This window comes from Fonticula alba, assembly GCF_000388065.1.
Source record: "Fonticula alba strain ATCC 38817 unplaced genomic scaffold supercont2.2, whole genome shotgun sequence".
NCBI classification, from domain to species: domain Eukaryota; order Rotosphaerida; family Fonticulaceae; genus Fonticula; species Fonticula alba.
In genome coordinates, this window is record NW_009242972.1 from 457,429 (window position 1) to 470,190 (window position 12,762).

The 12,762-nt window shown below is 68.8% G+C and overlaps 2 protein-coding genes across 2 annotated transcripts; both read left to right on the plus strand.

The window, feature by feature from the left end:
- The first annotated feature begins 1,458 nt into the window (after positions 1 to 1,458).
- On the plus strand, positions 1,459 to 4,158 carry H696_01125 (hypothetical protein). Its single transcript, XM_009495005.1, has one exon. The coding sequence runs from the start codon at positions 2,367 to 2,369 to the stop codon at positions 3,381 to 3,383; it is 1,017 nt and encodes a 338-aa protein (XP_009493280.1). The 5' UTR covers positions 1,459 to 2,366; the 3' UTR covers positions 3,384 to 4,158.
- Positions 4,159 to 6,829: 2,671 nt separating this feature from the next.
- H696_01126 (hypothetical protein) lies at positions 6,830 to 11,578 on the plus strand (the record flags this gene model as incomplete). Its single annotated transcript, XM_009495006.1, has 3 exons — positions 6,830 to 7,482; positions 7,735 to 10,927; positions 11,261 to 11,578. 3 exons carry the CDS (start codon positions 6,830 to 6,832, stop codon positions 11,576 to 11,578), a joined length of 4,164 nt encoding a protein of 1,387 aa, XP_009493281.1.
- Positions 11,579 to 12,762: the final 1,184 nt, after the last annotated feature.

The window sequence follows — 12,762 nt, forward strand, 5'->3', positions numbered from 1 at the left end:
GGGGGGGGGGGGGGGGGGGGGGGGGGGGGGGGGGGGGGGGGGGGAAGCCAGACAAGAGGGGATGAGACGAGAGGGATAAGGCCGGACTTTGTGGTTCATGGCCCAAGGGCGATGCCGAAAAAGGTCGAGAAAGCCTGACCGGTCTCCATCCCTCCCCCGCCCCGCCCCCTGCCGGCCCCCGATGCCGACCCACACACCAAGCCTGAGAGGGTCGGCCGTTGCGCGCTAATTCACGCGCGAAGGCGCCCGTGCCCATGCGAGACCAGCTCCCCAGCCCCATCCATCGGCCAAGCCCGCCCACGGTCTAGGTGGCGGCTTTAGTGGATGCGCGAGGGTCCGCGGAAGAAACCGCCTGCCGCGGACCGAGGGCGCCAAAAAAAAAAGAAGAAAAAAAGGGCGCGCACAAGTCCCCACCAGGTGCCAGAGACATTTGCCGCGGTAGCTAGCGAGCGTGGGCATATGAGGGGACGTGATCCAAAAGCACCTTCACCATGAGCGGTAACACGTTCAGGTTGCCAGGAGGGCGTGATCTTGGCGTCGCGTGTGCCAGCGCATTTCCGGTCTGCTTGTGGCCTATATTTTTGTCCCGCGCGCGTGTACGTGTGCGTGTGTGTGTGCGCGTAGGCCTACACATGTGGGCTCGGGTGGTATTTTGAACAGGGAAGTGGAGGATACACTGAGAAGGCCCCGGCTGCTCGCATCGCCACTCACCGCCGGTGGTAGTGGTGAGGGATGCGATCGCCGGCAACCGCGGTCGCGGCCCCGAGAGGAGGCGTGTTGGCGGCCGCCGGGCCGTAGTAGGCGCCAGTGGCCGTTGTCGCGGCGGCGGCGGCGGCCGCCGCTGCCGCCGTGGGGATCATGCTCTTGAGTTGGCCGAAGGCCGATTTGTACTTGGAAATCTTCCCCTTTAGCCGGGCATTCTCCTCGAGAATGCGCTCCAGCTCGTCGGCCTGCGAACGAGCCTAGAACATGGCAGCGATGCGGAGAGGAGATGGCCAGAGAAGGAGGAGGAGGGGCGGAGGGAGGAGGCTGTCAGAGGATGAAGCAAGCAGGATGAACACAGCAGACGGATGCACGCACCTTCTGTGAAGGGACGACGACCTCCTCACGTGGCCCTGGGACATGGAGGTGAGTTGTCCATGCCACCGGACTCCCAGCAGGTAGGCTGGCATTTGCTGATGTGGCGGCGGTGGCGGTGGCGGCGGCGGCGGCGGCGTTGGCGCTGCTTGAGCTGGGAATTTGAGTGACAACCGCCGCCGGGGGCGTAAAGGGCCCGAAGCTCGCAGACCCCGCCGGCAGGTCAAGGCCCCCGGAAAGCACCGGCGCCGGGAGGAGCTGAGACACCCGCTCGCGCAGGAACTTGTTCTGGTGGGTCAACTCGGCCACCGCCGCTTGGAGGATGAGGGTTTTACGCAAGACGGTCGGCAGGTACTGTTGGACCTGCGCCGGAGACAGCTGGCTCAAATGCGCGCGCATTTGAGCCAAGTCCTCCGAGGAGACATCCATTCCAACGAGCCGGGCTCGGTCGCGCATCAAGCGAACCAGGCCCTGAAGGTACTGCACACTTTGCGCCGTGAGCCGGAAGAAAGACCGCAGGGCGATTACCACGCCGGAGGTGAGCTGTCCGCGGAAGGGGGCCAGCGCCGAGGCCAGAGCCTCCGTCCCGCCGGGCCAGCTCAAGCCATCCGGGCTCAGGGCCTCGACAATATGCCGAGCGAAGTCCGCCGGATTGCACACTGTCTGGACCACCTGCTCGGCAATCTGCGACATTGTCCCCTCCACGGCCTCGGCATCACCGAAGTCCAACAGCAAAAGCTGATCCTCCAGCGTCGATTCCACAGGAACCCCCACGGATGAGCCGCAGCCGGCACACGAACCAACACCAGCAGAGGCAGTGGCAGTCACCGGGGCAGGGGCCGAAGTCAAATGGGCAGCAGGGGCAAGGGAACTCGGGCGATTGGCCGGCGCATCGGCCGCCGGGAAGAGCCGGTCGAAGAGCGCGCGCGCGCGCTCCTCCACCGAGTCCATCTGCCAAGGGATCGCGGCCGGGGCTGATGCATGGCCGGCGGCGGCCGGCCCGCTGGAGGTGGGCAAGGGCCCCGTCGCCATCGTCGATCCGACAGCCGCACCCGCGGGCGTGGCCGCGGGCGTGGCCGCCGTGTGAACGCCTGGGCCAGATGCTCCGGCGAGGCCGCCAGCAAAGAGCCGCGCCAGGGCTGGGTCCACCTGACGCTGGACGCCGGCCGAGCGAAGCTCCGCCAAGACACCCTGCAGCGAGAGCCCCGACACCAGCAGGGCCTGCGGAGCAGCCAGCAGGACCAAGCCCCGAGCCGGGGTAGCGCCCCCGCGCCCGGGCCCGGACACCAATGCATCCAAATGCAACGACTGCAGGCAATCCGCCACCTCCGCGCATGATGCCGGGCGATCGTGCAGGGGAGTACGACCCCCCACAACACTGGGATCCCCACCGCTCCGGCCAACAGACCAATCCAGCAGACTGGTGGCAATCGACAGCAGGAAGAGCAGCAGCCCGGTCGAGGGGCCGGCCGTGGTGCCGGCGACCACCGGAGTGGCCTCCATCCCGGCCGGCGCCTCCAGGGCAGCCGGCCGCCGTGACCCCTGATGCAGCGCCAGGACCAGCTGAAATTGCGCCTCCTTCAGCTTGTCCGACACTTGAGCCAGCTCACGATCGACCTCTCGCAGCCGGGCCAGCTCCTCGGACTGTTGCTGATTCTGCTGACGCAAATGACTCAATTCCAGGCGCTGGAGCTGGCTGGTTTGCTCGGCGGCCGCCTGATTGGCCGCCTGGCCCGAGCGTTGCTGCACCAGGCTCGACAGGAGCTGCCCCATGCGAGCATGCTTGTCCTGCAGGGAGGCCATCTCGGCAGCCAGGCTGCGCGACCGGGCCGTCACTTCCTCGGCCTTGGTGGTGGCCAAGTCGGCGCAGGTGGTCAATTCGCGCTTTTGATCTTCCAGCAAGTGCACCTGCCCGAAGAGGGCCTGCTGTTCACGCTGCATCCCGGCATGGAGATGCCGGAGTTGGACCAAATCCTCCTGGAGCTGCTCGTTGCGCTGGCGAAGTTGCGCCATCTCGGCCAGGGCGGCATCGCGCGCACGCGCCGCCTCCTGATGGTTTGCGGCCGCATCGCGCGCCAACCGCAGGGCACCCTCCAGCCGGTGGCCAGACAGTAGCAGCCCTTGGATTTGGGCCTCCCGACGGGCCAGCTGCTGCCGGGCCCCACCGAGAGCCTCCCGCAGCAGGGACAATTCCCCGGCGAAGTTGTCTCGCAAAAGTTGCACCACCGGCCGGTCGGCCTCCCGGGCCAGGGCCATGCGTTCGAGGTCCGCCTGTGTTCCGCGCAAAAGTTGCCCCTGCTGTGTGAGGCTCGCTTCCAGCTGCCGAATTCGAGCATCCTGCCGATCCAGGGTGAACTGTTGGAGTTGATTTTGCAGGCGCAGCTCGGTCAATGCCTCGCTGGCTTGCTCATCCAGGGCCACTTGCCGCTGGGCGATCTCCAACTCCTGGGCCTGGGCTGCCTGTGCTCGACGGTGTTCGGCCGCCAGACGCCGCTCCAGGCATGCTACCTTGCTTGTCAGCGCGTCGGCCAGATCTCGGTGTAGCCGTGCTGCCCGGGCCACCGGATCGTTGGTGCCCACGGAGAAGTCGACGGTCGGGCGCAAGCCTGCCACATTCACGGGTCCGGCCTGCTCAAGCAGGCTGGTGGCGAAGCCCGGCAGGGCTGCCAAACTCCCACGCAGCAGGGAAATCTGAGCATCGGCCCGGCGTTCCACATCGTCCGGCACATTGGCCGCCGGGACCGGCGCCTCCGACCGAAGTCCAGAGGCCATGGATGCACGTGCTGGCCGAGTGCCAGCCCCACCCGGGGGGATGGAATCTCCCGGGCCAGCTCGGCCATCAAAGCGCAATGCCGGCTGGGTGACATGGATGAAGGCATCCTCCGTCGGCATCGGGCCAAAGGACCCGCCAGCCGAGTAGGCCGAGGCCCCGAAGGAAGCGCCAAGGGGCGGGACAATGGGCGCGGCTCCGGACAGCCGCGTCCAGCCGGGCCAGTCGCCGGTCATGTCCAGCAGGAGACCGGCATCGGTCTGGCCGGTGGGCATCGGGACGTTGTTGGTGGTGGCGGTGGTGGCGGTGGTGGCCCCGGGGCCGGTGGTGCCCGGGCCCGGAGCCGGTCCGAAGGAGTCCACTTCGGCTATGGAAAAGAGGCCACTGCTCCCGGGCGGGATCGACATCAGCAGGGGGTTGGATTCCGAGCCGAGTCGACCGAAATCCGACGAGGGGGCACCTGGCGCCGTTGGGCCTGGTGGCAGGTGTGACAAGAGTGACTGCCCAAGTCCAAGCGAAGGGTGCACGGCTTCGGCCTTGGTGGCTGGAGTCGCCGTCGCGGCACCGAAAGGGCCGCCGGCTGGGGTGACAGCCGCTGCCCCGGGCCGCGAAAGGCCCGGGTCCACATCCAGCAGCGAGTGAATTCCGGTGCCCGAGGCGGTGGCCAGGGGGTCGGCCCCCATGGGCGAGCCCATGACCGAGGAGGTGGCGCTCGCGAAGTGCGACGAGAAGGCACTGGTGCTCGCGGTGGAGGGATCTGCCGTTGAGGGCCCGCTGGTCGAGGGGACCGACCCGAAGCCCGGGTCGGTGGCGCGAATGGAGTTGCGGATTTCGTTCAGTCGCGCGGCGAAGTCCTGTGTCAGGGGCGGGGGGCAGGGAGCGGGGGTCAGATTCTTGGGAAGAGGGCAGCAGAAAGGCAGGAGCACTACATGAGGGACCACGCACAGAGGCTCCAGACGGGGGGGGATGTTCCGGGATATTCAGCCGGAAGTAGTCCCCATTGAGGAGGTGTGGCTGAGCCGGCCGCGTGGACTGGGCCGATGAGGCTGAACCCGGCCCGGCGCCCAGCGGGTGTGAGTGGGGCAGCGAGTCGGCGCCCATTGTCCCGGAGGCTTGTCCGGAGACGTTCAGATCATCAAAGATCGATGTAACCACAGCAACATCGCTCGGGCTGCTGCCGTTTCGGGCCCCGGTGCTGGGATTGGCGCTTGTACTTCCGCCACCGCCACTCCGGGGTGCAGCTGTGGCCGGCCCGGCCAGCGGGTACCCCCGGGGCAAACCACCGAGCAGCGACGTCAGCGGGGTCCCCTGGTCGAAGAGCCGCGAGGACATGCGGCGGACTTGCAGCCGCGAGGGCTGTCAGGAGGAGGCGGAGGAGGCGGAGGAGGCGGAGGAAGCGGAGAAAGCGGAGGAGGGGGGGAATTGGCAGGAGACAAGAAGACCAGAGTGGCTGAGAGGGGGAGGGCAGAAACGGCGAGCCGAAGGGAAAGGAGATGGACGAATAGATGGGAGCAGAGGGGGCGATAGGGAGAGGGGCGGGGGGGGGGGGGGGGGGAGGAAAAGAGAGGCACGCGCGCGAGAGGGCTGGTGGCAATGTGGAGGAGAGGACCGCTGAGGAGGGCGGAGGAGGGGCTGCTGGATGCGGGCGGTGGCGCGCCCCAGTGCGGGGGCTCCTGGCTCTTCTCGCGGCCCGGCACCCGCCTGGATGCCTCCGAAGTAACGGGCGAAGGGCCGATCTGCCTGCGGGGACCACCCCACTCCTCGTCTGCCACCTTCCCCCCTGGTGTGTTGATTGCCAAAGCTTGCATGCACACCATGACAAGCGAAAATGTGGATCTCCCGACAGAGAAAACCGGTGTATGTGAAAACTGGTTCGGGTACGGGCCAGGAGGGGGGGGGGGGGGGACACAGGCATGGGTCCGTTGGCCGGCAGAGTCGGCACTCCCCCGCACGCCGGCCACAAACACGGCCCGCGAACCGATGGAACCGGGGGAGCAAGCGCGGGCGGAAAAACGGGTGCTGGCGAATTTGTATTCGGGAACGTGACGTGTCAGCTGAGTGTCGCGTGACTCGCGGAATGGCGCGTTGTGGGCCGTAAAACGCTCTGGCTGGTCCATATTGACCCACAACTGTGACCCCTCCCCCCGGGGGCCCATGCCCTGGGTCCTGGGGGTTGATTAGTGCCGGCTGGAGCGCGCGCCGGACGAGACACGCATGCCCACATGCGTGCCAGTGCCGGGCTTCGTGACGCGTTACCCACCGGTCCTGCGACCGTAGTGCCGGAGGCCGGTCACCCGCTGGCTGCCATCCGCCATGTCGGCGCTTCGGCACACCCGACCCAGGCCCAAGCCGTCGTTGGTCCGCCTCCCGGTGAGACGGCGCCCTGGGCACGCCGGGGGGGGGGGGGGGTGTTGGGCGGGTGTTGGGGGGGGGAAGGAGGGCAGAGGAGGCTGCCGCTGGAGGATGCCGCGTGGTCGACGTAGATTGCTGTATCCCGGCGGCGGGGGGCGATCGGTCGGGCCGAGGCGAGCCCCCGCCGAGCCGCGGCCGGCAAGTAGACACGACCGATGGCCGGTCGGTGTCGGCCGGCAGAGGTGGAAATCTTCCCCCCTGGTCCGAACGAAGCAGCGCCAGCGTGTGCGCCGCGGCCTGTGGCGCTCGTCGCGCGCCTTCCCGCCCCTCGGCACTGAGGCCCTGTGTCGATCGGGCTTTATCCAAAAGAAACCGCATCTCGGAACTCGAGCCCCCCGAGGCTCCGGCATCGGCTTCCCTCTTTCCCACTCGTCGCACGAACACGTATCCTGACCCGGGCCTTTTGCGCGCCTTTTCTCCTGCCTGTGCTAGCCCCACGCTGTCCATTTCACTGGGACCTGCCCCCGGTGCTTTCTCTCGCCACGCTAACTCCCTCTTGATCGCCCTTTCGGCTTCCCCCTCACTTGCCGGTCGGCCTCCAGGAAAGACCATTCACGGAGAAGCGCAAAGATGTCGGCCCCCTCCCGTAACATGGGCTCCAAGCTCCCTCTCTTGATGACCACGGTGGCCGCGGCCGGCCTGGCCGGCGTCGGCCTGGCCGTGTGGAACACCCCGAAGAAGTACCCGGCAGTCTTCAACCGCAGCGGCTCCGCACACCACCATGCGCACCACCACGCCTACCAGCCGGCCACCATGGACACATACATGAATTACCACCCGGCGTCGATGGCCAACCAGCATGCCCTGCCGATGCAGCCGGGCCACTCGCCCGCCCTGGCCACCCAGCAGCAGCAACAGCGCCCGGCCATGATGACCCCCCAGGCCATGCCGGCCCAGGCTCGGCCCGCTCCCGCCGGGGCGTACGCCCAACAGGCCACCCCCGGCCCGAGTGCGACCCCCATGCCGGCCCAGACCCGGGGCTACCCGGCGCATGTGCGCGAGGGCATCGAGAGCGGCATGCGCTCTTCCGCGACGGCGGCGGCGGCGGCAACCGGCTCCGGAGTGCAGTATGTCCCTTCGTACTATTCCGAGTCGGCTGCCCCCATGCAGGCCGCCGGTCCGGGAGCCGCCATGCGTCGGATGGAGAACTCCAACCAGCTGCCAAACACCCTGGGCTCGCTGGACTGCGCCAGCCAGCCCATCCAGAATGTGGCCGAGCCTGTGTACGCACACCCTCGGTCAAAGTCGCCCCCCCCCCTCTCTCCCCCCTCCCCCTCGCTTGGGGCCCTCTCTCTTGATGGCCCTTTTTCCGGGGCCCCTTTTTCTTGCCCATCCCTGGGCTCACCCTGCCGCCGGTGTTGCGCCCGGTCATGTTCGCTGCTGCCTCCGCCTTTCGGGCTCCCGCGCACCAGCGAGCCCCCCCCCCCCGCTCGCCCTCATGTCACTGACCCCAGCCGACCCCCGACATGCTCCAGGGACAACTTCGCCCCCCAGGACTCCCTGGTCCATGTCCAAGCGGATGGCCGTCCGGGCTCGGTCCCGGCCACCTACGAAGCCTGGAGCAAGGGCCAGCCCGAGGAGCCCGGCTACCGTGGCTACCTGAACCGCGCGGCCGAGCGGGCCGCCGACGACGCCCAGGTGGGCTACCCGACCGAGGGCAGCCTGACAGCCGCCTTTCGCCGCGCCGGGGACGCCATCAAGTCCACCTTCTCCGAGACCATCGAGGCGCCAACCTACTTCCGGGACTTCTTCACGGGCGAGGACGCCGCCCAGCAGGTGGTCCCCACCGGGGCCCCGGTGTCCCGGTGGGCCGGCTTCAAGGACCGGCTGGCGCATTTGCGCGATGACCGGCCCAGCAGCCGGCCCGGCATGCTGGAGGCCCTGAGCGCCGAGGCCAACCAGGCCGCCGACCGGGCCTACGCCGACTGGCACCACGCCAAGGGCCGGCTGCTTGAGGAGCTCGGCCGGCTGGAGACCAAGCTTTCCGGCATCTCCGACCGCTTGGTGACCCTCGGCTCGTCGACGTCCACCATGAATGAGAGCACCCTGCCCACGTCCCGGCGCCTGGAGGCCGAGTTGCGCGAGGACATCAAGCGCATGAAGGCCAGCATCGATGAGGCCGCTCGCCAGGCCGGGCAGAACATCGCCCGCATCGGGACCGGCGGCAGCCTTGAGGCTCGCCGGGCGGAGGCCCGCCTGCAGGAGGAGATCCGCCGCAGCTCGGCCGCCCTGCAGGGGGAGCTCGACAGCATGGGAAAGAGCTGGCTGTCGCATGTCCAGCGGGACTTGGACACCCTGCGCAAGGCGGCCGACCAGCGGTCCCTGGCCGAGGCGGCCCGCCGGGCGGAGGATCGTGCCCACTTGGGCACCGCACAGGCGGCCGAGGCCATGCAGGAGACGGCTCGCGCCGCGCGGGCCTCCGTCAGCACCGCCATGGACCGGGCCTCTTCCGGCATTGACCGGGCCGCGAGCAAGGCCGCCGACACGGCCGAGAGCCTGGTGCGCTCCGGCCGCCAGGCGGTGGAGGAGGTCCAGACGGCTGCCGCCGGCATGGTCGCCGGGGCCGCCGGCGGCGTGGCCACGGCCGCCAATGCCGTGGCGGAGGCCGCCTCCAAGACCGCCGCCGCGGTGGCCCCGGCCCCGGCCCCGGCCCCGAGCCTGTGGGAACGCATCATCGGCAGTGCCCCGGAGCCGCGCAGCGTCCGGGACCCGGAGCATGAGGCCCAGCATGCCCGGGCCGAGGCCGAGGCCGCGCTGCGTCGCCAGGCCACCGAGCACAAGCACCAGGCGCAGGCCATCTCGGCCGAGGCCAAGGCCGCTCAGATCAACGAGCACCATGCCCTGGAGGCCATGGAGGAGGCGCGGCGCCTGCAGCAGCAGTCCCACGAGCTGGCGGCCGGCCATCACCACGCCCCCGCCGGCGGCCCGGTTCACATGCCCCCCTCGGGCGGCATGGCCTCGACGGCGGTCTACCAGCCGCTGTCGGCCAGCCCCAGCCCGGGGATGATGCCAGTGGCCCCGGTGTCCCCCGGCCGGGCACACACCGCCGAGGAGGCCCGCCAGGCGGTCGAGCGCCAGCGTGCCCTGGATCTGGCAGCCGACGAGAAGGAGCGCACTTTGCGCGAGAGCCTGGCCGAGGCCGGCCACCAGCAGACCCTCGCGCGCCAGGCACAGCGCTCGCAGAATGAGGCCTTCCGCCAGACGCTGGAGTATGACCTGTCGCCGAAGGAGGCCGATCGCCTGCGCGAATCGGTCAGCAAGGCCGAGCGCGAGGCCACTGTGGCCCGGGAAAAGTACATGGCCGCCCTGGATCGCGAGAAGCGCGAGCAGGCCCGCTGGTCGGAGGCCACCCGGCGCCGGGCCATCCAGGAACGCGAGGCCATCCAAGCGGCCGAGGCGGCGGCCCTGGCCAAGAACCGCGGCCAGGCGGCCGCCCTCGCCGCCGCGCAGACCGCCGCCACCTGGCAGAAGCTCGAGCAGGAGGCCCTGATCTCCGAGTCGAAGGCCCTGGAAGCGGCGCGTATCCTGTCGGAGGCCAAGGACGCGGCCCTGCGTCGGGCCCGTGCCGAGCATGATTTGGCCCAGGTCCGTCAGCAGGCGGTTCGCGAGGCGGCCCAGCGCGAGGCCGAGGCCAAGCGCCTGGCCAGCGCCATTTCCGAGGTGAAGGGCGATGCCCTGCGCCGGCTGAGCAGCTCGGAGAAGGCCCTGGCCAGCGAGCTGTCCAAGCACCAGACCGAGTACGAGCGCACCCTCAAGCAGCTGGAGGCCCAGAAGCGCGCCAATGAGGAGGCCCTGCTCCGCGAGCGTGAGGCCCTCGAATCGGGCAAGCGTCAGGCCGCCGCTCGAGCCACCTCCCAGCAGGAGATCGCCCGGCTGGAGCGGGCCGCCGCGGACATCCGCCAGCGCGAGGACCTCACCCGCCAGCAGATGGCCCTCACGGCTCGGCAGCGCAAGGACCTCCTGGATGAGGCGGCCTCGCGCGAGGCTCGCGCCTTGAAGACCGCCGAGATGGAGCACGCCACCCGGGTGGAGCTGGTCCGCCAATCGGAGGAGGTGGAGGCGCGCGTGCGCCAGAACGAACTGCGTGACGCCCAGGAGCGCGCTCGCCTGGAGGAGCAGGCCCGCATTGCTCGGGCCGAGGCGGAGGAGAAGAATCGCGCCCTGCGCCGGGCCACCGACGCCGCCCCGACCATGGTCGGCACCGGCTCCACCGTGGCCGCCGCCCCGATCGGGCCCACCACCGTGGCCGAGAAGCCCAAGCGCTGGAGCCTCTTCAAGTGGCGCAAGGAGGACCCCCCGGCCGCCGAGGTGATCGCTGCCCCGATGCCGGGGGTGGCCGTGCCGCCGCTGGCCAAGACCGCCGGCGCTTCATCGGTCGTCGCCCCGGCCACTGGCATTGCCACCGCCACCACCGCCGGCGCCGGCGCCGCCGCCGCCGCCAAGAAGACCACCACCGATGAGCAAATCGCCGCGGCCGTGAAAGCGGTCGAGACCCAGGCCCGGCGCTTTGACACTCGCCGTGTGTGCTCGCAGCTCCCGGGCGGCGTGACGCAATGCCTCCTGCTGGAGGAGACGCCCGGCCGGCCGGTTGGCACGGGCTCCCGGTGCCTGGGCGTGGAATACGTCATCAAGGAGGACACCTTCGCCCGGCTGCCGCTCGGCGAAAAGGTGCGGGCTCGTGGACACTCGCAAGTAAGGCAGGGGGGGGGGGGAGAGAGAGTTGCTTTAGTGTGCCGCGCCACAGGGGGGTTGGGAGAATTGGTGGATTGTCCACAGGCGGGCGACAATGCGGGCGGTCTGAAGAAGGGGCTGTGTGATGAAGACCCGTGCGCCGAGGGCGGCAATTCGGCCAGGCAACAAAAGAGAGAGGGGCGCTTGCTGACATATCCTCCTGGCCACTCGCTCCTTGCCTCTTGGTGGGGTGACAACCTCACCTGCGGCGCGGGACGGACCAACACCCCCCCCCCCCCCCCCCCCCCCCGCACCCCGCCTGCTCCTCAGAACCTGTGGCAGCGCCGCGCTGATGGCACCTTCGCAAAGACCATTGGAACGTGGCCGGTGCACTCGGACGCCTACACCAACGGAGATGCCTTGGCTCATAATGTCCCGCTCGGCATGCCCCAGATGCTGCAAATGACCGCCCACAAGGCGGACTCGGCCACGGTCAAGACGATGCCCGCGCCCAGCCACGAGCCCCTGTACTCCGGCGGCAACACGCGCCTCGGCAAGCACTCAGACATTGCGGGTGATGCGTGGGCCGGCGGCGCCGCCCACAGCGGCGGAATGGGCACCCCGGAGGGCGGCGCCCGGACCATGTGAGAGAAGCCCGGCCGCTCGCGCGTCCAGCCACAGTCTCCCCCGGCCAAGCACCGACCGGCCTCCACGAACCCGGCCCGGCTCGCGCCCCACCCGGCCCGCGCCACCCCCGAGCCTAAGCATCCATTGAAAGGGATGGGGGGTGGGTGGTGCGAGAGGGGAAAAAGTAGGCAGGCCAAAAGTCGGGCTGACTGGCGGCCGTGCCTCTTCACGGAAGAGGCGGCCCCCCTGAGCAAATATGAGGGCTTTTTTATGCATGTAAGAGAACAAGCGAGAGTCCGAGGGCAAGTGAGCAAAAAAAAACACGACAAGCACAAGATCGAGGAGTATATGGGCGTCTTTTGCCCGGCGGGGGGGGGGGGGGGAGGCTCTCGTGAAGTGAGCAGAGGACACAGGTCCCGTGGAGGACGCCACTCTCGAGTGGCTAGGCCCCTGGCTCTCCCCGCACACGCGACCCGCCTCTCCTTTTGCCCTCGGTGGATGGTGGCTGTTGGGCCAGAATTGGCGCCTATCACCCCGAGAAGAATGCCAAGTTGATGCCGTGTGCCTCCTTCGGGGGGGGGGGGGGGGGCGTGCGCCCCCTCGGGGGTTGGAATACACCTACACCATGTCTCAACAGCCAAGACGCTCCTCGGGGGAGGGGGCTAGACGGGGACCGGCCCATGCTCTGGCAGACACAGGAAGGGGGGACATCGGGAAAGGCATGTGCGCTGGGAAGGGGAAGGAGCTGATAGATTTATATGATACAGGCACTGGGCTTCAAAGTGTGGCTGCGTGGTGGCGCACACACAGACCACCGAAGAGGACAGAGGGTATGGCTGGAGCAGAGGCCGAAGGGGCGACAAAGACGGGGAGGCAGAGAGAGAGAGAGAGAGAGAGAAAGGAGGGAAGAAGAGCAGTGTGGCCAACATGTGGGCAAGTTGCTTCTGTTTCCGGTGATCTTGTCACCCCTCTTCTCCGTGGCTCGTTATCTTTTCTTTTTTTCTTTTTTCATTAAACGGCACGTGTCACGCTTGGAGACGTTGCCGACGTCAGGTAACAACAAGGGCAAGAAGAAGGAGGGGGAGGGGCAGGGGGGGGGGGGGGGGGGCGGGGGGGGGGGGGGGGGGGGGGGGAGAGCGCGCGGGAGCGGATGCACACGCACAGCTTTATGCCAGACAACCCCTCAGTCGCCCGATCCGTCCTCA